Source organism: Helicoverpa armigera, chromosome 23 (genome assembly GCF_030705265.1).
Source record: "Helicoverpa armigera isolate CAAS_96S chromosome 23, ASM3070526v1, whole genome shotgun sequence".
Lineage (NCBI taxonomy): Eukaryota > Metazoa > Arthropoda > Insecta > Lepidoptera > Noctuidae > Helicoverpa > Helicoverpa armigera.
Genome location: NC_087142.1, coordinates 4,791,808 through 4,818,914, shown reverse-complemented (window position 1 = coordinate 4,818,914; position 27,107 = coordinate 4,791,808). Strand labels below are relative to the sequence as shown.

The window sequence follows — 27,107 nt, the reverse complement described above, 5'->3', positions numbered from 1 at the left end:
ATAATATCAAAACGTTAATTTTAAAAAATAACTAAAACACAACGAATATCTGAATATCTTAACTACGTCAGCGTGCTTCGGAAACCTTTGAAAATTATTGTTTAAAGTGCACTTAAACACTGCATAGAATTGTGCTGAGCTCTGGTCTGTGCCCTAAGGATATTTCCTCCCTGTCTCAAAATCTTCAACGTTCACAGATTTCAAGAAGCCAGACGTTTTCCGTGACACTAAAATTTTATTGTTTATCCAATCACTGGCTTGGGAGTTTCAATGGTACAAGAAATACTTACTTGTATTATTTGTAGAAATTAACTATAAATTATGTAGCTACAGATTTTTATGCTATCATTTTCGATACGTGTGTAGTTTTGTATGAATAGAAATGTATCTTAGGTGAATAATTATGGTCGATGTAGCGAATGGTTCTCGTGAATGACAAAGGCTTAGCTGCCAAGGAAACGACAGGCTCTGCCTTTGAAATTGTGTCGGTGATACTTCTGTGTTATCGATATGTCTAAAGGTACCTCAATGTAGTTATAAATTGGTCTTTGTCTTATAGAAGTTCAGGTTATCATTACGGAACATTTTAAAACAATTACAATTGATGTATTCAAATATTAGCAGTAAGGATTTTTGCGGAGTATGGGGCACCAGGTTTGTTTACCATAACATTTGTTGAAACATGGTGTCAACACCAATAAAACGCATGAACCGCAACTTATAAATATGCACTTTATTTTAATTGGAGTTACATAACCTGTATGTTAATGCACTTACACGCAACACTGCATTATGCACGAGGATATAATGCATTCATAGACAGTGCGCCAAAATCCCTCGTTGACGGACAAAAGCGAGTAATTTGTGACGCAGCCGCCCTAGGTCAGTGCAGGATTAGCCGTTATTACTCCTGCATATAACATCATAGGACGTGTCGCCAGCCTCCGAATGTGTAATTAGATTTTATTCGGCCAGCTGCACCTTCTGAATTAGCTTTGTGCCATCGGACATCGAGCCACCAGCCCTGACACACCACTGATTACTAAAACGCTCGATTTTGTCAATTTTCAAGTGCGTATAATTTATTCAATTACCTACGTATTGTTTCGGTGAAGTGTAATGAATTTGTGGAAATAATTGAGGATCGCGGTTAATAATTTTAGTTGCAGTTTTATGTGGTTACGTAATAAATTAGAACGGTATGCGTCATAGTAGTTTAGATTGTTTCTGCACTAAAATATTATGCCCAATCCGGCTCATCCTTTAACCACAGCCGACGTGGCTGAATATTGGCTTGGACTTTATTTCTAAGCAAGATAACAGAACAATGATAAGAAGGGGAGTTATTTCGACACATCGCAAATCAAACCTATTGAAATGGTAGTAATAAACATTCCATAAACTGCAATGTTGTTTACTTACCTCACAGTAGAAATACCGAAAACAATGAACGTTTCATATTAAAAGTTCTAAAACAAGTTGTTTGACGCTTTATTTTCTAAAACTGAGTGCGAAACTAATATAACAAAGAAACTCGATCAGCGATTCGCGTTCAGAATTAAAAGTTGTTAAACACAGTCGCAGGGAGTTAGCGTTGGTTCGACTACATGTGTTGGGGGCGGGCTTTGTGGGAACATTCTAGTTAGGAGTAGGGCACACTAGTTACGTAATAGCAAGTCATAATAACATAGGTTTATTGATGTAGCCCTGATTTTTATGTCAAATTTTACAAAAAAAGTATGTAGATCAGAGTAAAAATGGACATGTCTCAGGAATCTAACCCTTAAGTCCTGTATAAGCAAGACGGCTTTGTAACTTTTTGATAGTCAAAAATATATTAATGGGTGTGTTATAAATAAGCAAGTAAATGAATGGAATGATCATCCATGACCAATCACATCTCAAGCTAAACAGATACAAACTTACCCTTTTCCTAGCATTTCGGCTCAATTGCACCGACCATGGTCACTGCTGGACTCGTCATCAGCTAGCGGCGTCCCTGAAATTGTTAGGCTCTTATTAATACTGTTTTATAATTACATACGTTTAGTCGTCGATACACACTGCAGTGTACGACATTATGTTAATCAGAATCTAGTCTTTTACGATTTCACTTCAAAATATATCGATATATATAAACATGTGGCCTTTGCCTTCCCGATTGTGTATGTCTTGCTTTATTCCCTGCCTTATGCCTCGAGTAAGCTACGTGGTAACATGAGCCAGCCTTTACCAAGAGCAGTAGTGACAGGCGTTGGTCCCGGGACATTCAGGGTGAAATTACACATACCAACACTATGCACTGTGCAGCCGAATATTTGAGAGACGCGAGGTGCCGACACTATTATAATTTGTTACACTGCATTTGGGTAGAAGTTTTGGTTTTCGTTTGTTAATTTTGTACTTATCAAATTAATAGGGAGTTTGAAAACACTTCAATAATTTTAAAAGTATATGTATGTTTTTTAATTGTTTTATCAATATTGTTAAGTTGTGTTTTTACAAAAAAAAAGGACTGTATGTAGTAGTCTGAAAAGATTATTTAAATTGACATTATCATATCTCGTCTAGTCGTGTCTTTGTTTTTCTGAAAAACAATTTATCTGTTCAAGAAAGTAAAATCACAGGTATTCATAAACATAAACCGTCTTAAGCACTGTCAGAACCTTCCAATACATAACCAAGTTATTGAACTCGACGGAATTCATCAATCTTTCAAACTATTTGTTAAAATTAACGCTTGTAAATCTTGTTCTCACTTCATTACGAATTCAATTTTTCAAAGAAACTTTGACCTCCGCAACTCGCCGAGATTTTTTTTAACTTTTTGTTCTAGAAGTTTGTAGACAGCTGTTCTTTAGTACTGAGATGTAGTAGTTTGTTTGGCTTTTAGTATCTTTATAACGCCGTTTTCAAAGACTTTTATTTATATGTAAGGAGAAATGCAAGAAAATAAAGTTTCTTGGAATAAATAGGTAAATACAAAAAAAAAATCATTTTCGAAAGTTAATACATAAAGTAGTCTTTGAAATTACCTATATTAAAATCCGTCACAGCAAAAATCATTGATGCAATTTATATTAATCTATTGCCAATTTAGGTAAGTATAGTTATATATGATTTTCAAATATCTTTGCTGCCTTGAAATTGGCTACTTACTAATGAGTGACTTGACGATAATCAAAATGTATGTGCAAAGCACTAATGCACATGCATGAGGGATTTTTTCTTTTTATCTTAAGTGCGTGAAGCATGAAGCGAGTGAAACCGTCTGAAAAACATGACAGCTAATTTAAATTAGAAAAGGCTTGTAAAGTACGTTAGCATGCACGTTAACACTTTACTTTTTAACACGAGTCGCGTTAGATTACTTGCCACACTTCAAATGTGGTTTTAATTACTTTGTGGTAGCGGGCAATGTATGTATTATATCATTATGAAACGCTAGTGGTTGCTAGGGTTTAATGGACTTGCCAAGTACTACTTTGAAACTATACTTGTTTGATTGTATTATTATGTAATTAGAAAGCTTCATTAGGTAAGTATAAGCCTTTGTTATACGTATGTAGCTATTTGAAAAATGTTCACACGCAAATCTTTATAGTTTGCTAGAGAGAGAAATTGAGTGCAATTTTGTCTTTATACGTATGCGTACATGTATAAACGATAGGTGCCTAATGACCAGGCTTTCAAACTAGTCTAAGTTTTGCTAAGCTAACAACGCGAAGGTTCTAGCTAACTATTGTTCCAAAATTGGCCCAAATACAAATAAACTAGTAAGTATTTATTTACTCATAAGCTTCAACCGGTGACCTGAATAACTATGATCAATCCTCGATCTATACACAATTATTTATAACTCAGCAATATTATCATTCAGCATCCCGGCGAATCCGGGATCCGTTCAATAAATCATTTGAATAATTCGGCAATTACTACCGCCACGTCCTCACTATTATTCACTCGCGGATTACTAATTAACAATAACAAATGATTGTATTTGTCGACCCTAAGAACATGCTAGCGTTATATAATGTAAAGTTTGGGATTATTATCTTCGTGTATGATCTAACACTATATATATGTATAGGTAGTTCTATTTACATTCAAGCACAGATTTCATTGCAAAAAATAAGAAACATAACAAAGAAACCTTTCAAGTTCTATATCCCGGTAAAAATACCTATTCATTGTTATATTTTTAGCAGTTCTAAGTTTACTTTGATCTTCCTGGCTATTTCCTTCCTTTGATAAAATAAATCGTTAAATATATTTCCTACATACTTATAGACAGCTTAACCCCAGAAAGCAGCAAGAATAAGCCCCAAAACAAATTCTTGACAAGATCCAGTGTTCACGAAACTTCATATGTTTTGGACAAACTCCAAAACTGTTGTATCGATTGCGATAGACAGTGGATAGTATCCGTAACTTTCAACAAACAAGTTAAAATGTGACTGTTATCTGCGTCGTGTGCGTTTCTATAATAACCATCGGTTTTATGGTATTTTCCTTGCCAGGTTGTAGGTACTGTTGCTTAACCCGATTGTTGCTTGAATATGTATATGTATGTACATATATATCCTTATATTTTAACCGTTTTGGTGAAATTAAACCTCATGAGAAACTTTTCTTACACAGAAATTAAAGTTATAAACATTAAATTTCATTTCATTTCACCGCGTATGTGTCAAAAAGAGAAGTTATTTTCTAGAATATGAAGTTTAGTTTATTATTAATAAACACATTATTAAGAGTAAAGAATAAATTATTCGTAAAACAGCAGAATTATTGGAACAAAGGTGATGAATTATTCAAGTTCATTCATTCGAAAAGCCAGATAGCAGATCAGAATATCTGCATAAAAACTATTTTAAATGTCGTGCTGAATTTCAAATTAGCTGAAAATAGTTTCAAGCCAAATTCTACGAAACTGTTTAAATTAGTAAAAATTACGCGAAAGATTTTTTGATACCTAAGACACGTCAAGTTAGTTGAACATAATTTGACACTATCAACCAAACTATTAAAACATTCTGATGTTAATAATATTTTCTAACCAAAAATACTAATTACAAATATAAACAAAATAATAATATCTAAAGTGGAATGCAACATATTCACACATGCGGCTAATATAAATGGCTATTTAATGGGTAGTGCGTTGCAGCCATTAGGGCAACAGTAAAATGTTCATATTATCTTAATTGCCAAATCATTGGCTCGTATATAAATGGGCAAACGATTATTCATGCAGAACGTGCTGTAGATGCCATCTCATTGTATGATGTTGTCACCAGTCATAGAAAATTTGTTACTGTGAGCTCTGATTTAGGATGAGAAGGCTCATGTAGCTATGCCATTTTTGTTGATTGATGTTTAGTTTACATAATTATTGGATTTATCAGGCATTATTGATTATGGTGATAATGTTGCATACAGGGAAATAATTTGTTGAGAAAACTTTGCGAAAAGGGACCGTGATGCCATATTGCTTTGGAAAATGTATCATGTTTAAAGAATATCTCTGTTCATACCGTTACCTGCAGTTGTATAAAACATGGTCACAAAAACTCCCCAAAACGCTACTAATGTTAAACAAAAACCGAGTTATAAAAACTAGTGCAACAACAGAAGTTTTAATACCTATAATAATAGGAATAAAGTTTGTAAAGTATAATTGTTTAGTTTTGTACAATGCAGCTGTCGTAACGATAGCAACGTTGTCGGCACCAGTCGGATTCCTTCCTCACCATTAACCGGTATTACTTGGTCTCCCGCCCCCCTCCCTACTTCTTCGTTCCCAGAGATCTTAGGAACATAGGGTTGAAGTTAAGGAGGTCCTTCAAAAGTGGTGATGTAACAGCTCAGTGCATGTTTAGCAAATTCGGGCGAGCTCGTAACCCGAATGAAAATTAAATTGACACTAGCTACAGAAGCACTACTTATCTGCTGTTCACTGGAAGAATAATTAATTCTTTGCGCTGAAGTTTAACTGAGATCCTACAAAGTTGGACGAGAATTAAAGCGAGGATCCTAAACAAGAGAATTACAGTTTTATTTTAAGTGAAACTAAGTTCGGTAGTACTGAAATGCTGTACAATCAATCTAAATGAAAATGTTTGCTAGCAACGGTACCTAGTGTCAATACCGGCTTGGTTGTTGGGAAGTCTGCTAAGCTTGAGCATTTAGATTCGAAACATCACATTTTCATGGACAGTCACTTACCTTGATATACCACGGAGAAACATAAAAATGTAATTGTAAATAACGTTCCGTTTTCGTTTCTTCTCTAAACTAAGGATTGGCCCTTACAAAACCTTCAAAACGAATATGAGTTAATTTTTGGCGCTTACGCGTACGAGTATATTAGACATTTAAATAAAACTACTTTTACGGATTTTATCGCGGTTCTATTATTATATTTAATCCCGAGGTTTCGGATGCTTTACAGCATCCATGGCCATGGCCACGGCCAGACTAAGGTGTTGGTCGTCTTGATAGGTGTGATATGAGTCTTAATTGAGGACTATAAAAATAAAGAAGCGCCCTAAAAAGTACACATACAGAGCAACCTAACTCATTATTCAAATATGTATATACGCTTATAGCCAGTTGTGCTCAACGGGCGCCGAATCAAAGCGCGGAACTGATTTTATTGAAAAACTTCGCCAAACGTTATTATTATGTTACATGAAGTTAATAAACGGAACAAGTTGTTTTGTTAGTTTTATTAAAGCTTCGTTATTGTGTTCGCACATATTTGTCGGACAGTTTAATTGAATTGATTGGAATATTAGCGATGCTTCGTTTGTCCTGTTTAGAGTGTTAATTTATCACTTTTTTGTATTTTTTATGAATCAAGTGGTGGCTTGATATATTAAAAATTAGACACCGATATTCCAAGGCAATAAATAGGGCTTCTAATGTTTGTATTATGTTTGTTTGCAAAACTTATTAGTACTTAAGAAAGGATACACCCGTGAATATATTAAACAAGCGAGTTATATTACGTTGCAAACTAGGGCAGCCACTTTCAATTTCGTAGTTACGATCTAAACTATGTAAATTAAATTAAGCTAGTTCACGTTGGAGCAATCGTAATGTAATTATGCTAGAATTACACCTGGTTTCTCTCCGTGCTGAGTGATTATAACATGTGCGAGATAGAGTGGATCCATCGCTGTAATTTGCTGGTAAATAAGGTCTTTGTATATGTATGTTTGCAATAACATGCCACTATAAACCCATTTGTTCCAAAATTCAAATCAAATCAAATCAAATCAAATCAAATGGTTTATTTGTGAAACACGGGTATGGTACAAAGATCTTAAAAAAAGAAATATATACAATTGTTCATGCCGTGATCAGCCACATGGGGCATACAAATATGGTACTTACTAGCTAACCATAATTGTATAGATTTATCCTAATTACATAAGCATGTTACAAATTCTAAATATCTATGATAATAAGCACTAATTATTTTGATAGAAAATCATCATCAAAATTAAAGATTAGATTTGTATTTCTTTTTAACTGGAGTCACGTAAAATCTAAGTATGTGGTCAACAACTTTTAACTTTAAAAGATGTTTAATTTGACCCCAAAAAAACATTTTCAGATTTAAACCATGGAAAAATTTTCACCTTCAGATAACAATGACCATCATCGGCCTAGCCTTTTACTGAATATGATGGGGTTGGTTTCTAGTCCAGTCGGATGGAGCTTAGTACCAGTGTTTTTACACACGAAAATTCTTCACGTATTCATTAAAATAAAAATTCCGTCCGTCATACCTGAATTTCAGCAAAGCGTAATGACACCAATTTACAATGACCGTAATATTACACCATCATATAATGAGCGCCAATCACATGCAATTACACCGTACGATAATCATAAATAAATATTTCAATATTTACAAGCAAAAAGTTAATTAAATTTTATCTACGATATATTTTATCATATGGTATATGAGTATAATAGCAATTTCCCCCTTATTGGGCCAGCAGAACATAGTATATTTAAGGATAAATAAAATATGGGAAACTCAATGAACAAACCATAATTTAAGGTCATTTTGAAAAGTCCTGACTTAAATAATAAAAGAACTGCTTAAAAAAAAAACTGTTTTTATTGCCGAAAAATTAATCTCCTGATTAAAGGTAGGGGCAATATCTAAATTGCTAGAAACCGTTCTCGTTAGCTAGGTTCCTTGGTAATACTTGCTTTAAGGTTTAATTAGTATTGCTATTGTATAGACGTAAAATAATAAAGTCAGCAGGTAAGTATATGCTTTTACGAAATCAACGTCATAAGACTGTAATTGCACTAAAGTGGTTGTGTAATAAATAATACATTGGTCAAAGGTTTCCTACTTAAATAAAAAGCTCCTCACCAGGAAGAATAAACAAAAACTGGATTGTATCCTTTACTTCTTTCTTCAAGAACCTTTAAAAAAAATACTAGCTCATTACATATAGGTATTACTGCTTCAAGCTATCACAGCATTACAAACAATAATCAAAAAGTTCTTCATGTAACTTTCATGTTCCCCAAAAACTTAAATCACAAGCTATGCAAAATCTACGCAGAAACACTAAAGTACACTGATCTCGAAATATGTTCAATCTAAAAGACACATAGAGTAAAGCGCCTCCTTACTTAGACTAACTTAAAGTTAGATTCGATCCGGGAACTTGTGCTCCCTGAAATATTAGCGAATACACTACACTGTGTACGAAAACACACATTGTGTTGTGTATTTTATACTTGTATGTACTTTGTTTATTTTATACTTTATTATAAGCTTAAAATTGATGTTTGCTTAAATTAAACTATGTAGTCTTAAAAGACTCCTTTCTAAAGAAAAGACACAAATATCTAAAAAAAATAACAAGAGTAGCAGCTACGCCGTAGAACATGACTACGTACTACGCGGCTACGAACTTAATTGCTACAAACATTAGAATCACTTTTACACTACAAATACAAGACAAGAAAAAACCGTTATATGTACAAAAAAAAAAAAATGTAGTATATATTCTCTTGTATCGCATAGTTTTTATCCGCACGCTATATGACCTGTTTGGCACATATGAAGTTACGACCTTTGGGAAATCTCCGTCAGATATTGTTTTGAAATGGCTCATTTTAAAGTTTGCGAGCCCGCGGGGCGGTATTAGTGTCGTGTTACAGAGATGAGATGTGTGCTAACTTATATGTTTTACTACCAGAAACAAGATGGCTGATTTTGTTGTTTTACATTGTTATTCCACTGTGTGTAATGTTTTATGTTTGTACAATGAGTCTGTTTTTTATTTATTGCTTATTCTTGTTTTTATACCTGTCTAGATGTTACTTACAGAAAATCGTCGAAGACATGGGTTTCTAAGAATTCTTGAAAAACATTTTCACGGCACTTTTTTGCTATAAAACTTTTCTATCTCATAAAACAGCATATGAGCATAAAAACCTGTCCATATAACGCAAATTGCACACATATTTTTAATTAATATACCTACACTAATAAAAGTCTAGTCCACCAATAAACTGAAGAACTAAACAAAAGAAAAACAAAGCATCACAACAGCACCTCCGGGTAATAAAGGAAATAATTTAATCCTGGCAGCCATTACCCATTTAATTTCCTTTTAATATAAAATAAAAACGCATAAAGCGGAGTAGTTTATGAGTCTCGAAGATGCGACGGACAGTAAACAACCAGGATCTATGTGAAAGGGATGATATCCATCCCCCAATGCTACTCAGATTAAATATACAAACTATTGTATCCTTGGTGAAAAATCGTCGTCCTTTCTCCAGTGATTTACAACGTATAGATAACACGTAATATGTACTTACGAAGTTTGTCTTACATAGCGTATATCGCGGACTATATTTCAGTAAGATTGCATAAATACGGCTTACTACGGAGAATATTTTCGTTGTATTGTTTTGTTTAACTTTCTTCATGTAGGTTGGATAAGCTAAGTGTGATTTGTTGGAGATTCTTTTATATTATTGGCAAACAGATAAAATTGGGACATAATTCTGAGATTCAATTTATATACACAAGATTACGATAGCAATTAACCTTCTACTTACTTAATTAGGCAGGACTCCAAACATAAAATTAATCACACAAACAGAAGAACATCACTCAACACTCACGTAATTACCACTTATCATACACAGAGAAAAAAGACCAACACAAAACAGTTTCCCCCATAAAAACTCCATGAACGAAAATGGGCAATTCATTGGCGAACATTATTGAATTATGATTAATAGTCGGGAAGTAACCGGGGGGATACATCAGAAACGAGGCTGGCTGGCTTCCAACTGTGCGACTAATGCTCGACCGACTGAAATATGCTCCTGAAGACACAATAATGCTGGCCTAATCATGTCCATATGTCTTGCAGCCAACGGCTCGGAAATATCGCAGTTGCTTTGTGATCTAGTTATGTAAATACTGGTAACGGTTTGTTGTGCGTTTTATGGGACAAGTGACGGGGCTGTTGTTTCGGTAGTTTGTTCGGTAAGGGGATTTACACATAATACCGTAGTCCCCATGGATGGCAGTGAAACGGGTCTCTTGTAGTTTTAACTAGTAGCTCGAACTTTTCACGCGAACGCCGCCCGACCGTATGGAGAACCGCTACGAAATCCTCAAACATGTATGATGGATTCCTATTTCATCATCGACAAATAAGATAAAAAATAAACAACACATTTAACAGGAATTTGACCGCTAAAGACCCTAAAGTCACAATAACTTCATCTTCCACATTGTTTATAGGTCATCTACCAACATAAACAACAAAACTTGAACGGGCTCAAAATAAACAAACCAACAACAATTGCGTAACTGCCCCAAGTCAACAGCAATTAATGGTGAATATGTAGATTGAAATACGTTCGACAACAAAATAGTTATTTGATATTGCAGCAACACAATTGTCGAACATGGCAACATCTAGTAATTTGGGGAACAATTTAAATGTTTGTCGTGATTCGCAAAAAGCACGTCGACGTGACCCGAATACCCACCATCATGAAACGTTACATTTTTGCAAACCAATCTCAGTTCAATAAAAACAACAAAGATTTTTGATTCGGCTTACATATGAACAAGAATACTCAGATAATTAAATAAACAATCGGAATTAAAATTGAAATAAAACATGTACGTTTCGGAAATGCAAAGGAGGCTTGTTTCTGTCCTGTCAGCTCATCAGTTGATGAATTAAATAAGAGCCTTACTTATTACTCAGAAAAAGGTTGTTTTCGTTAACGTTAAGTGAAGAGAAGACAGCGGGCGTTTTAATAGAATTGTTCATTTTCATTGCTTAAATCATTCACAAATGAAGGTATCGCAGAGAGCTGTTTAAATGTTGTTAAATAAAATTGTTATCGTACGTGGATTACCTAATCATCTAGCTCCTGCTTAACTGCTGGACCGATTTGATCATGTGTGTGTGACCTGTGATTCGGGTTATTAATTCGATTTCGCTAAAACGTTATATACCTTAAAAACTATGTTTTAAATAAGTAACTAAAGATTCATCGAAAAACCATTCTTAATATCACAGCAGCTAGAGACGCAAGACAGTGCTTAAATTAAATTACCTACTTTCTTAATTGGAAATACCAGTAACCTAACATTCTAACGTGATCTAAGACATAAGAAAACCAGACCAATTACCGCGCCCGTATCTCAAGTCGCGAATCAAAGAAATTGCATTAAAATGTCTAACTTATTACTCGAGTCAGCCTCTTGGCTCATTACCTGTAGAACGATCGAATTAACAGACGCGCCACACTGGTCCAATCTAAGACTGGAACCGTTATGCGGGGACTAAAGCCACTTTGAAAGTCAAAATCCCCCTGTTCAGAGAATTAAGGCGATGTTGCCAACTGCGTCAGATACTCGCAGGTAGGTACGCTCCAGCGAAATTGAGCGCCGAAATGTACAATTAGGACTGAAACAATTTTAATTTGAACGCGTGCTCTGAACAATTAACGCTTTTAAAGTCCTTCAATTGGGTATTTTAAAGTTGTTTCGGGATTTGTTTGCTGAAATACCTAGTTAATTTATTTAGGAATGTGTTTTGAATTGAGTACTGCTTTTAAAGTTTAATCAGTTGTCGTAATTGTTTGGGGTATAAAAAGGTAAACTGCCTATTTTCCAACTCGGAGAGGACTTATTTTCTATGCTCCATTACTCGAAAGTGTAGAAAATGGGATCATTTAAACAATAACAATAAACAAAACCACAGAGATGTTAGTGAAGGCTGAGCTTTAAATCAAGATTAACGAGTTGGTGTCTGCCGCCATTACTGTGTCAAGCTAACTTAGCGAGTGCAGTCGACTCGCGCCACACATCATGGCGATTCGATTAAAATCTAATCCACTAAGCGCTTTTATGTTGTTAAGAACTGAGATTATAAACAAGACGTTAGAGGATGAGGCTTATGTTTCACCGAGATGTGTTAAATTAATTATAAACGGTTCATTCCACGACTCGTTGGTTCTGCTGATGTTAACAGTTTTGGCAGCATCTTAAACCAAAAAAATGGTTTTGGCATATAGGTTGCAAATGTTACTACATATTTGGAAATTAGATTGTTTAATTTTGAGTAACACCTATCCCATAACGTACCTTATCACAATGACTCTGAAGAACTGTTTTGAAAGGCGCAAATACTTGGCGTAAAAAACATAAAAGCACTAAGCTTTTATGTTCAAGACGTGACGACGGGATAATTAAATTTACCCGCAGAGAGAAATAAAAAGTGACTTGATGAAATATGACCGAGAAATCTATTTAACGGCTTCTGCTATTAATCGTATCGTAGCTGTTTTCTAATTTAATCGAAATAAGAAAATGCGTGTGACGCTACAGTAATAAAAAGTGGAGAATACCTACATTTAAATACCTACTTCATTTTTTCTGACTGAAAAACCTTATTTACCTTTTATTATTGCAACGAAACGTTTTAGAACTTTATTGAATCAAATGGATCCTGTAGATTAATTGTGTGTAGTGTAATATTGTATATAGGTACTTACTAAGTACTTTTATCGGGCCCACCAATAATTGTTCAAATCGCACAATTTTACCTATCTTGATCCTGTACGATATCAAGGTAGTGATCACGTGCGGGTTTGCCGTCTTAGGAGCCCGAAGCACTCGGCAAAACCGGGTTTTCGAGACCTATCGTTTTGAAGATCGAAAAATCAAATCAATATGTTAGCATAATAAGTGTCTAGGTACCTAGTGACTGCCCAATAAACTTACGAACTGCTGAAACAGTGAAACTTATCTATAAGGAGCTGTTTCCCGTGGGTTTATAGTTTCTGAGATTCGAGGGTACACAGAAACAAACAAAAAAATCTTTCTCTTTATCATAATACTTTGACTACTTTGACTGCCTCATTGGTCTAGTGGTCGCAAGCGCGGCTGCTGTGCTCGAGGTCTCGGGTTCGATTCCCGGGTCGGGCCGAAAACGCTTTGTAGGTTTTCTTAAAAACTTCCACAAAGCAGCCCGTAGTCTGGAAGTTGGTGATTGACTCACCCGTGCATCGGAGAGCACGTAAATGTCGGTCCTGCGCCTGATCTCTTTCCGGTCGTTTCGGATTGCCGTCCCATTGGGCTATGAGAGTGAAGGAATAGGGAGTGCACCTGTGTCTGCGCAAATGCTTGTGCACTATAATATGTCCTGCGCAGCTGGCTGATCTCCTTAAACGATAACAGCCGCCGTGGCCGAAATCGGCCGTGGATGCCTGCTTCTCCAATGCTTCTCCAGTGACCTCTCCATTGTAAGTGGCCTCTCCTTACAACTATAAGTTACTCGGTGCTTACATCGACCTCTCTCATACCGCGCGTCACGGTAATGATTTCTTCCCGAATTCTATTTAATTTCTTCTTCCTCTTCTTATTTTGAATATGCCTCCTTTCTTCGTCGTTCGGCATCTCTATGTATTTAAGGCCGAAATGTCACCCAAAGAAAAAATGCTTACTGTCAACTGTCAGTGTCAGAATCAATTTTCTAACCTCAAAATTGATAAATTTCTTGTTTACCTTTTGCCCTTGGTATATGAAATTTAAAATAATAGCTGTAATATTATGTAAATAGTTCAAATTAAATAAAAGTGTTGAACATGGCGCTCAGTATAAAACCATTTAAAAGTTATCGATCGCTATTTTGCCTCGGTCGGAGTTACTGTGAAAAGTCTAAATATGAAATTGAAGAAGAGGGACCGAAGCCCCGAATGGTATATGGAAAGCCATACCCAGAATGGAGAAAGCCGTGGATACAACGAGATGGAGAGTTTAGAACCAAACTGTCTGTTTTCGTGGAAAAAAATCCAAGTCCGGATATATTAAAGTTTATGTCGAGCATACCTAACTTCAGTTTTAAGGTCTTCAAAGAATGGTATGCTGAAATGAAGGAACTACAAGAGATAGAAAATCAAAAGTATTTGCCTAAAAGAACTGCTACACTTGGGTCAAACCTAGGAGCAGTGCATTTCTTTACATATCGGCAGTGTGCAGTCAGGTAACTTGGGCTCCACTTACCTATGATAAGTAATACTTACACAGTGATATATAAACTCTAAAAAGTTTTTTATTTACAGTTTTTCAGTGATACGAATAGCTGTCATTATCCGCATAAGTAGAAAGTTCTCATCAATACAAATAATTTAAGCTCAAATACGAGGTATTTTACATATTCAGTTGTCGAGTTCCCTCGACCTTCTCTGATAGTCTTCATCATCAGGTCAGCTGCAAACCTTCACTGTTACAGAGATCTCGTCAATACAAATAATATAAGCTCAAACATGAGGTAGTTTACATATTCAGTTGTCGAGTTCCCTCGACCCTCTCTGGTCTCCATCATCAGGTCAGCTTCAAATCTTCACTGTTGAATAGTACTTTCAGGCATACACCTGAGTGTCAAGTTTTTACTCTATGTATGCCTACAACTTTCAAAGGTTGCCCTCGATTTCTCAGGGTTTCCATCATCAGATCCTGACCTGATGACTATGGGACCAACTAGCAGCGATATCGAGTCGAACAAAAAAAGAATCACGTAAATCGGTCTATAAACCTCGGCGTAATCAATGTACATACATAGAAAAAAAAAACATACCGGCCGAATTGATAACCTCCTCCTTTCTGGGAAGTTGGTTAAAAATGTAGAAATGGGCATAATTTGCTAAACTTGATTTGTTTAGGAATTAAACACTAATTGTAATACTAGGACCACCTACGAGCTACGCAGTACATATTGTAAAGAAAGCTGGGAGAATTTGCAGCTATCTATAGAACTTTTTGTTTTATCATTTGGGATATGACAACATCCATCTCTTTGTACTCTCTGGTCAAATCTGGCATTATCTATCAAAGGTGGCCTTTGGCCAATGGTATGCGATACCCAGTTATTATTCTGGACAAGAAAAGCGGAGCGCCTATGTCTTTCCATTGGTCTTGATATAATGTTAGGCAACCCGCCTCGAAAGTCAAAACTTACGTGCCTTGTTGGACGCATCAAAGTACGCCTGCAGTCCTGGACGCTTTCTGTTTCCTCTGTTGGACATGGTTTCTATTGTAATTTGCTCGTGCACTACGAGTACGCTACTAATTGTAATACCTAGTAACACATTTCTACACTTCAATATTAATCATAGTTCACATTCAAGCACAACACACACACAGAACATAAAACACTTACTTCAAATACACACAGCACACACACCAATAGTCTACTCGACGTCCGTGCGTCATTTTTTAGGGATCCAGCAGAATACCAGCGTCAGGTATTCTACCTGACACATGCTGAGTTGGACTCCCATTCGGTGCAAACGTAAGACACGACACTGCAGCGCGCCGTTAATCTCTGATTGTATTTCATATTTCATGTTTCTCTTTCTACCCACTTCTTGTTTTGTTTTATTTTTCTTATTGTGTATCTTTGTGGTGTCTTTTTGTTTGTCTGAGTAAATGTTTTATCTATCTATCTATCTAGGACAACTCATATAACAATTATGGTGTCTAATAGTTAAAAAATATGTGTGTTTCAGGTTGAAGGGTTCCCAAGAATGGATATCTGGAGATATAGAAACACTAAACCTCCCTGATCGTTACACAGATGGCTACCTTGTAGAAGCTGTAGACTGTACCAATTTCCATCATAATGGTATCCGATACGAGGGTGTACAGAACCTGTCGAACCTACACTGCCTGAAGTGGTTACGTCTCAAGAACAACAAACACGTTGATGTATGGTGTATTGATAGATTAGCGGGACAAAATGGCCATACCCTTGAATACTTAGATATAAGCGGTTGTAATATATGTTTAGGAACTATTTTTGCTCTAGCTAGAATGCCGGCACTGAAGTTTCTTGTTATAACAGATCCTGGTGATGATTTAAAGATACAAGCTGCTCTGTCCATGTTGGAGCAAGAAAAGCCAGGACTATTAGTACATGCGGTATAAAAGTGATTGTAATTAAATGTTGCTTAGTGAAAGTGTTATTTTGTTAATAAATTAATTAAATGTTATTTGTGTTTATTTTCTACCTATTTTTTTTTACCGCCCAGTTTTTGGCACTGCTCCAAATATAATTTCACAGGTAGATATCAAATTAGGATGAAAAATAGACTCTGCCCATAATTCCACTCACTGAGGATTATTCTATCTGTTGTTTTTATTGTATTTATATTTCTTTATGGGTAGGTTGTAGTAGTCTTGGGTAGTAGTTAGTTGCTGACAAAATAGGGTTCTACAATAAAACACGCAAAATGTTTTCGAGGTTTTTATGTTTTAACATAAGTTCATACAATGATCCAATATGCTTGAACAAACTGTCCACAACACTATGGGTTGGTTCTCTATTACCTGCTCACAGTTGGTTTGTTGTTGATTACAATGTCTACATTTAAAGTGCCACTTATTGGTCCATTAGTTGGATTCATAAACATTTAAAAAACTTGCTCATGTAAAAGTGGTTACTGATTCAGATATTCATTTTTTACTTATGATTGTTTTGTCTCTAATTCAATCTAATATACATTAAATTGAACACTTAAAATCTAAATAAATCATCTAAACAAGATATTTACATTTACCATTTTGACTAAACAATTACACTAATAGCTTATGTAGAAGAAATAAATAACGAATATGAAATGCTTTATTTAAAATGTCCTTTCGAAATAATTGCTAATATTTCTTAAAATATAACATTTAACTTGTTATGCAACATAGTTAATTCAGTCTAATAAAGTAAAACTGCCTATTACCTGTTGTTTATTGACTGACAAAGCCTAGAGACGAGAATTCAATCCAAAGCATCGAGTAGGTATGCATCAGTGTCACAAATGAGTATGAACTAAGATTTGAAAGTCAATAAGGCACTAGAAATATGCAGCCATTAAGATTTTTCATATTTGTTATTACTATAACACACTTAAAAATCATTCACTCAAATCTCAACATACCACCAAAACTATAATTATTTCAACAAGAGGCAAACTTAAATATATATGGACAGTTTAAAAACAAATTGAAACATTTAGTACAAACCATCACAATGATAAACCATGGAGGAAAACTTCTATTTTTTTATAATGTATTTATTAGATATTGCAACAAAGTGTGTAAATAAACCACCATGTATGCTTTCATACAAATTTCATATAAGTTTACCAACTAAATGCAACTTGCTTTTACTGAGCTCCAGTGTCTATTCATGAAAATACTTATATAAATTGAAATGGTTGTAGCATATTGTATGAAATTTTATGAAAACATATATGTTGTAGTGCTGAAAAATAAAATATATGAACCTAAAACTTAATTTCGTAAATAATCGAATCGAAATCGTTTCGTAATAGAACGCTCGAAGGGAAAACCAACAGTTTTTCACTAACTCGGGATGATTCACCTGCCATATAAGATATATTGATTAGTAAATAATTATATTTCTGTTATATTGATATATTGTAAAATTGAAAACCAATCTTAATAATTATATGGGTGTTATTGTGAGTCAAAGTTATAGTTATTCCATTGATTAAGAAAAGAGGCCTATCGCTTGTCCTTAATTTGAATTAATTACCCAGCTTCCCTCAACTTGAATATAACTGTATGTAGTGGTCACAAGTAGACATGTAACAACGTCTAGGTCGAATATGTAACTAATTCAAACTAAGGACAAAAACATATGTGTATATTACTACTAACTGGTAACAAAAGTTCTATTATTTATTTATGAGTTAATGTATGACAACAATGACGATTATGATGAATTGACTACGCGGGGTTGCGTACCAAAGCTCGCTAGTTCGGCATTGGCAGCTTGAACAATACAAGAAGTGATAATGATTGCAGTTAAGTTAATCCGAATGTGTTAACAGACATAAGTTTAAATAGAACAACTGGCGAGTTTTGGAACACACCCCGACTACATGCCTATCGAGATACAATATTTAACCGTGCGAAAATATCTCTTAAGTTTTATACCTTTAATAAATTCATTTCACTTCCGGACTCCTAAAGCAATTATCTAAATACTATTAACGCCGAAGAGATCATTTAAAAAATACAATTTTGATATACATAACATTTGTATTGGCCGAAATTTCACATGTATAAATTATATATTTATCTTTTTATCTATAATATAATTAGTATTATCTAAATAAAACCTTAATTACTTTGAGAGCCAGGAATACTTAGTGCTAGTATACAATACGACTAATATTTACAATGAGATTATATAATATAAATATTGATTTATCTAGTGTCGTTACTGATTTGAGCTATTTTTGTAAACCATAGCATTATGTTTCAAAAATGGATCGCTACGTCGATCGTTTACTGACAGAAAGAGTAATAATATTATTAAAATGTTTACAATTTGTGTCACTCACATGATTCACTCGAACACGGCATACATTGTGTATCATAACACTCGACAACTCCCTCGATAAACCACTGTACAACGTACAATATTAAATAAGTAGATATTAATCTAATAAAATGAAATAATTTGAAACACTTGGAAGACCAACATCACAACATAAATAGAAAACAATACAAAATAATAGAGACTTAAACGATAGTGAAAATGTTCGCACCAAAGTTCCTTGCTTGACCTCACAACTACTCGCATAATGTTCACACATCTCACTCACTATGCGTCGCAGAAAACATATCACTTATTTAGGTCTCTATGTAAGCACAACTTGTATACTATCTTGGATAGTTTCAACATTTTGCCATTTATGATAGGAACACCTGAGTGTCAGTTATTTTAAATGCATTTATCAACGACATGACAAATAAGTTCGCTGTTAACATCGATCATAATCTCAGATATTGAATACGGCAAATGAGCATTATTCTGTCATAGTTTATCGATAACTATATTACCAGCTGACTATGTTTGATAGAGACCTCATTAATCACTAAATCAATTCGTAACAAACGAACTTCCATAAGACACTCTAACACGCAACTCGCTCAATATCCCATTGAGTGAAGGCAACATTTAAATAAAACCGTATCTCTCGATAAACACACAAATCTGAAGTAAATATAATATATCAATTGCAAATATTATTATATAACTCTCTAAAATATTTATTGATTTTAATAAAATTATTCTTATATTGCAACGAAATTCAACTGGGACTGTTACGAAATATTTAATGGCTTCACACAATAATTAAACGAATTCAAGAAAAAAGAACTTTTGAGCGTTAAAAGACAAATACAGCCAATTAAATGATGTGAAATCTACTATATTTTGTTTCAGTATAATTGTTTATTTTTGCAGAATTCTTGCAAAGTAATTGGTATTGCAACAACACAGATTTCAGACATACCTACTGCACTCACTAACAAAAGTACTTAATACAAATATACAAATAATAATTGAGATCGTGCCCATAATGACGATGTGCTCTAAACAATGAAATAAAATGATCTATTAGTAAAATAACCAATTAAAAGCGAATAAAGATATGTTTCTATTGATCTGAGGTTGCTTTAAAGTGATAATATAGTTGAAAACTTTTAACTATGTAACTTTTCACAAAGCTCGGCTTTAAAGTATCCTCAGAAGAAGAGAGAAGTGGTATTTTTTTGTGATTTTTTGCTTTTTTGTATTACTTGTAATGTAAAACACTAGATATGAATATCTCATAACCTTTTCACTGCGTTTACTCACTTATACGGCAGTCGCGCTAGGCAGTCGGCCGAGTGGTCAGGGTAGCTGCTACGACCTGACTGCGTAGTGCGCTCATACATTTACAGAAAACAATATTGGTTAAGATACTATGGAAAAGGGAAACAAACCATTAGTACCACTGTTACTTTTAGATAAAAACTACTTTAAACATAGATTTAAATCAACGAATCAATTAGACCATGCATCGCCAATTCTCACGGACTTAACATTACCAATTAATTTTTATGATTTTTTAAACTTTTATTAATTAAAAAAGTACTTCTGAATAATAATAAAATACTATGAACGAGTAGCTATACATTAATCTAATCACTGTATTAAATGCTTCTGCATTTACCATCACGAAACCTTTCGCGTCAACTCCATCATTTCGAGGTCCACAAGGATATTTAGCCGTTCACAAATACGATTTACACATTCTCAAATTGAAGCTCAAATATCGGATATAAGTACTTTTTTTGAACTGGCAATACCTAGAAGCTGTCCTGCAGGTAACACGTGTTTATTTGTCTGTGTACGTACTATGGACGGCTAAACACCTAGTGGTCCTACTCTCGCACAATGATAGAGATGGTGTACCCGCATCGCTAACTGGCCGTGGACGTCGGCTGCATAGTCGCTGATGCGATTGGAGAATTTACTGAAATAAAGATATAATTGCTTTTGAAAACAACATGTTTTACGCCAGTCAAGAAAGGATAGATACTTTCAAAGAATTTTATTTATACAACAATCAGATACTAGCTGTTTCTCGCGGTTTCATTCCCTTTCCATGGGAAATTCTTTCCGATAAAATGTAACGTATGTCACCCGGGTTTAGTCCAGCTTTCCAATATCGAAAAAAAATCGTAGGAGTCTAGTATCTATAGTTTTGCAGTGTCTTGGATACAAATAAATAAACAAAAGCATAAATATCCTCTCTAAAATATTAGTTAAGATGTCACTCGCATGCAAAAGGTTAGAGTTTAGAGAGTCATGAATGCGAGTTATAATACACATACAGTAATTTACTTATAATAATTATTATAAGTGCTCGACTTTTCTTATTTAATGAAATATATCGCTGTAATCTGCAGTAATACTTACTAGTAGGCGTATTCACTTCGGAGTGGGGCGTAAGGTTGGACTGAGCCATCAGTTTCTGTCTTACTTCGCGAATCTTTAGCTGTAGAGCCATCTTAGTCGGGAAAATGTCCATGTGTGTAGCCTGTAAATAAAAGAAGATTATAAGAAGACACTCTAGGAAAGCATTTTTTTTGTACAATGTTACACAATAATATGTACATATATACTAACAAGTATCAGTTGAATTTGTGTATGATTGAAAAAAATGTTAGTGACTTTGTACTAAATACAAACGGTGATGCTTGAACCGATTATTGCCTGAGGCTTAGAGAGGTTATAATATGTAGATACTTTTACACGTGCGTGACAAATAAGTCTTTGAAAGATGCTGCGTGCAGCTCTTCCAACCGGTGCTATCGGAAACCAGTGGGGAAGAAGGGTTATATTATTCTAGAGCCCGGATGATGATGTTACCTTTAATAAATTATTTTCCTTTCATCATCATCGTCATCCTCCTGTCCTTATCCCAATTTTATTTAAGGTCGACGAAGCATGTTTTCTCCTTCCACAAATAAAATAGTTTTGTAGTAGTATGGTGTTACCTGGAAGTGCGTGGTGGCCTGCGTGGTGGGGAACATGCCGTGCTCGTGGAAGAGCTTGAGCACGAGGTGGCGGCGCTGCTCCAGCACGCGCCGGTGCCCCGCCTCGCGCGCGCTGCCCGACACCGGCGTGCGCGGCGACATCTCCTCCATGCCTTCCGATACTGTAGACAAGTATACTTTTAACTTACTCTTCCCTATCACATCTCTCTATCGCTCTAGGTTTGCTGTTAGAGAACCCAACTCTGGATTAAGCTAGCCTTTGTATATAAGTTATCTGGTATTGCGTTTGTATTTAAATATTTTAGTGTACAATAAACAATAAGGATAAGAACAAGTAACCATTATTTTAGAAGTAACAAAAGTAACTTGAGAGGTGTCAAGGGATACACAGATGAAACGAAGTTTCTCCTTCTATTGTTTGCTAGCGATCCGCTCCGGCTTCACACGGGATTTCCCCACTATTTAAACAGAATTTTATGCAAAATTTTATCCTAATCGGAGACCGGGAAGTGGGTCAAAATAAGATTCCAAGATTTTTCTTACATACATAGTTTAGTTACTAGTGAAGCTAATATAAGCGGATTAATAAGGTTTTTCCTACAGTATCGTATACTTCAAATAAACTGTAATAAAATCCTGACAGGGCTGTGGAATTCATCGAAAAACTGCACGGCAGCCGCAGCCCTCAGCTATTCTAATTATATTTTCCCACCTCTCCAAAAAGGCCAAAAACTTATAAACTTACCTCTATAAGTATCCAAGTTGAAGTCGGGTCCAAAGAAGGTGTTCCCAACGAGTTTGTTAGTGGTCGTGTGTGGAGTGCCGTAGGAATGCGGCGTCGGCATACCATTGCCGTTCATCACTTCGGGCTCCAGTTGTGGTGTCACTGCTGTGTTCTCTTCCTCTGTGGGATAAAATTATTATTACAATAAATTATAATAAAATAGTATTATTAATGTTACATATAAATTGCTGTGAAATAATAGCTGGAATAGATAGCTTGTCCTAAAAGACAGACATTCGCCATTTGTAGTTTTTCATGGGAGGCAATATTACCTATTCTTGATAATACGAATCTTGCGATTACTGTACTATCAAGACGAAATACTTTGATACAATGTGTAATATAGTTTGCATTATAAAGATGACATGTGAGATAAACAGATCTGATGAAATATAAAATGATACGATTTTTTAATGAGTCGACAAAAATCACCAGTCTTGTAAACCTATTTCGTTTGTTAAAATACATTCGGGTAACCTCCAGTTGTGGAAAGTCACCAAGAGTTTTCTACTGACGTGATATTTATTTATGAAGGTTTATAATAGTGGTATCACTAACCCATCTTGTTATGTTTTTTCCTCATGTATAGCTGCGGACTGCGCGGCACCACCATGGCGCTGGGGCTGCAGGCCTCCGGCTTGAACTGCGGCAGCGTGCTGAACTTGTGCTCGAAGTTCACCGTCTCCAGGACCCTGGGTGATGGACAAAACATGGTATGTGGTTAAGGATGGTCAAACAGCAATGGGAATATACACTATTCTAACTTTTAATGACTAAACTATCCCTGACAAAAATGCCGAACCTATAAAGAAATTCTATTCATTTCAATCATTGATGTCAGCTTCAAGTCTAACTGGTTGCAGCTGAAGTACCAGTGTTTTACATAGACTCTATGTCATAGAGGACTGCTTTTGTGATCTCCTCAATCCATTTACCCAGGTAATAATACTAATATGATTGCTTGTATCAACATTGCAACTTTATTGACATTCTCATTTAAATTCATAATTTCCTGACTACCCCATGTTAAAAACTCTGAATCTATAAATTCCACATCAGAATAAATAATTACTAATCAAAAACAAAATACATACTTATCCCTTCCATCCTCATTCCTCTTCTTAAACAGGCTCTTCTTATGCGACGGGCTGGGCAGGTCACTGGGCTGCTTCGGTGAAGTCGCGTCATCAGAGCTGATGGCGCCGTTGTTGACGCCGGCTTCCGAGCGAGGCACGTTGATGCCGCTGCTACTGGCTGTGGAAGTCGCCGGCTCGTTGCTGCCCGTTGAGCCCGTTGAAGTTCCTGGTTATGAAGGTTTTATTATAAAAAAAAAAAAATAATCTGGAATCGAAACTCCACCCAAAAACAGTTTAAAGATTACGTTTTGAACGTTCAATGTGTTTTCTTTTCTGACAAAAACCAAGTACATAATTAATTCTCATAATTTAACAAACAATATGAATCCTATACAAATCTTTGTATTGAAAGTTTTACCTACAAGAGATTATGCTTATCAAGTAAATTTACCTCGACTAAGTCTCTTCTGTAGCGGGGCTCTGCCAAGCTGCGCAGGAGTCGGCGCCAGCGGGAATGGTCTGGTTTCTTCCACCGGGGTTTCCCATTGCCTGTTACAATAGAAAACAAAACACTGTACGATGCCGAACAAAACATACACAACGGATTGGCTAGGCTTTCGAAAGATCGCATATAGGAACATTATACATATGTATAGATATAATTCCATTTTCGGCTGCTTCATAATATATTCATACGATTGTATAAATAGGTCCATAGAATAAAACATCATCATCATCAGCCTGTCTTTATCCCAATTTTATTTGGAGTCGGAGGATGATGATCGAATAAACCAATATGCTTGAAATAAACCAAAATGGTAGAATACAATAAAAGAATACTCACGTGTTAGTTTTAGGCGCAGTAGTGGTGTTAGTCTGCGACACTATGACGGATTGTCCGCTTTGCACGTTCTGCACATTCTGCACGTTTTGCACGCCCTGGCTGTTGTTCTTCGGGGTCTCTACTTCTGTGGACAATGCGTCTATAGTCATTCACTGAGAATAATGTTTATACAGGAAAACTTTATTGTAATCAGATTGTTCACGATTAACTACCTAAAGAGATTTTTAAGATATTTTTTTTTTCTTTGTAAGGTCAATTTTCAATTGATTAATTCCACATTTGTTTTGATTCACTAGTTTTGAGGACTTGTCCGGAAATCTTGAGTTTTTTTCAATCAGCACAAGCCGTATGTTGTTTGGTTATGCATATTTAGCGGGGCTGTCGGTGGCCTGGCTCGGCTTCAGCAGCAGGTTGTATAACAAGTGTACACACTCACCAGTACTGAAGGTTGGCACATATAGCCTCTGCAGATGTACGCAGTGCATGGAGTCGGACGCGGGGCTGTCGGTGGCCTGGCTCGGCTTCAGCAGCAGGTTGTATAACAAGTGTACACACTCACCAGTACTGAAGGTTGGCACATATAGCCTCTGCAGATGTACGCAGTGCATGGAGTCGGACGCGGGGCTGTCGGTGGCCTGGCTCGGCTTCAGCAGCAGGTTGTATAACAAGTGTACACACTCACCAGTACTGAAGGTTGGCACATATAGCCTCTGCAGATGTACGCAGTGCATGGAGTCGGACGCGGGGCTGTCGGTGGCCTGGCTCGGCTTCAGCAGCAGGTTGTATAACAAGTGTACACACTCACCAGTACTGAAGGTTGGCACATATAGCCTCTGCAGATGTACGCAGTGCATGGAGTCGGACGCGGGGCTGTCGGTGGCCTGGCTCGGCTTCAGCAGCAGGTTGTATAACAAGTGTACACACTCACCAGTACTGAAGGTTGGCACATATAGCCTCTGCAGATGTACGCAGTGCATGGAGTCGGACGCGGGGCTGTCGGTGGCCTGGCTCGGCTTCAGCAGCAGGTTGTATAACAAGTGTACACACTCACCAGTACTGAAGGTTGGCACATATAGCCTCTGCAGATGTACGCAGTGCATGGAGTCGGACGCGGGGCTGTCGGTGGCCTGGCTCGGCTTTAGCAGCAGGTTGTATAACAAGTGTACACACTCACCAGTACTGAAGGTTGGCACATATAGCCTCTGCAGATGTACGCAGTGCATGGAGTCGGACGCGGGGCTGTCGGTGGCCTGGCTCGGCTTCAGCAGCAGGTTGTATAACAAGTGTACACACTCACCAGTACTGAAGGTTGGCACATATAGCCTCTGCAGATGTACGCAGTGCATGGAGTCGGACGCGGGGCTGTCGGTGGCCTGGCTCGGCTTCAGCAGCAGGTTGTATAACAAGTGTACACACTCACCAGTACTGAAGGTTGGCACATATAGCCTCTGCAGATGTACGCAGTGCATGGAGTCGGACGCGGGGCTGTCGGTGGCCTGGCTCGGCTTCAGCAGCAGGTTGTATAACAAGTGTACACACTCACCAGTACTGAAGGTTGGCACATATAGCCTCTGCAGATGTACGCAGTGCATGGAGTCGGACGCGGGGCTGTCGGTGGCCTGGCTCGGCTTCAGCAGCAGGTTGTATAACAAGTGTACACACTCACCAGTACTGAAGGTTGGCACATATAGCCTCTGCAGATGTACGCAGTGCATGGAGTCGGACGCGGGGCTGTCGGTGGCCTGGCTCGGCTTCAGCAGCAGGTTGTATAACAAGTGTACACACTCACCAGTACTGAAGGTTGGCACATATAGCCTCTGCAGATGTACGCAGTGCATGGAGTCGGACGCGGGGCTGTCGGTGGCCTGGCTCGGCTTCAGCAGCAGGTTGTATAACAAGTGTACACACTCACCAGTACTGAAGGTTGGCACATATAGCCTCTGCAGATGTACGCAGTGCATGGAGTCGGACGCGGGGCTGTCGGTGGCCTGGCTCGGCTTCAGCAGCAGGTTGTATAACAAGTGTACACACTCACCAGTACTGAAGGTTGGCACATATAGCCTCTGCAGATGTACGCAGTGCATGGAGTCGGACGCGGGGCTGTCGGTGGCCTGGCTCGGCTTCAGCAGCAGGTTGTATAACAAGTGTACACACTCACCAGTACTGAAGGTTGGCACATATAGCCTCTGCAGATGTACGCAGTGCATGGAGTCGGACGCGGGGCTGTCGGTGGCCTGGCTCGGCTTCAGCAGCAGGTTGCCCGACGCGTCCAGCGAGAGGGTCAGCGGGCCTGGCACAACTGATACTGTTAACATATTTAGTGGGTTCGAACAGGTCAATATCAGATATTTAACTTAACCTAAAGTACCTTGAATATTTCAAAATTAGTGGAATCAAAGTTAATTTAATTAAACAAGACTATATATAACGAAAAAACAACGTCACCCATGGGACAAGGTGATT

At 36.7% G+C, this 27,107-nt stretch overlaps 2 protein-coding genes across 2 annotated transcripts in view; one reads left to right on the top strand and one right to left on the bottom strand.

Annotated features, from left to right (window-relative positions):
• The first annotated feature begins 14,044 nt into the window (after positions 1-14,044).
• LOC110379893 (uncharacterized) lies at positions 14,045-16,578 on the top strand. Its single transcript, XM_021339709.3, has 2 exons — positions 14,045-14,570; positions 16,096-16,578. The coding sequence occupies exons 1-2, from the start codon at positions 14,173-14,175 to the stop codon at positions 16,511-16,513; spliced, it is 816 nt and encodes a 271-aa protein (XP_021195384.3). The 5' UTR covers positions 14,045-14,172; the 3' UTR covers positions 16,514-16,578.
• A 241-nt stretch (positions 16,579-16,819) lies between these two features.
• The window catches only part of Cic (capicua), a 37,936-nt gene continuing 27,648 nt past the window's right edge, over positions 16,820-27,107 (bottom strand). The window contains exons 23-31 of the mRNA XM_064040938.1: positions 25,081-26,934; positions 24,645-24,768; positions 24,252-24,349; positions 23,819-24,026; positions 23,283-23,416; positions 22,686-22,844; positions 21,941-22,101; positions 21,360-21,480; positions 16,820-20,913 (exon numbers count right to left, since the gene is read on the bottom strand). Of these exons, the coding sequence (XP_063897008.1) occupies positions 20,861-20,913; positions 21,360-21,480; positions 21,941-22,101; positions 22,686-22,844; positions 23,283-23,416; positions 23,819-24,026; positions 24,252-24,349; positions 24,645-24,768; positions 25,081-26,934 (2,912 nt within the window). The 3' untranslated portion in view covers positions 16,820-20,860. The remainder of the gene's footprint in view (positions 20,914-21,359; positions 21,481-21,940; positions 22,102-22,685; positions 22,845-23,282; positions 23,417-23,818; positions 24,027-24,251; positions 24,350-24,644; positions 24,769-25,080; positions 26,935-27,107) is intronic.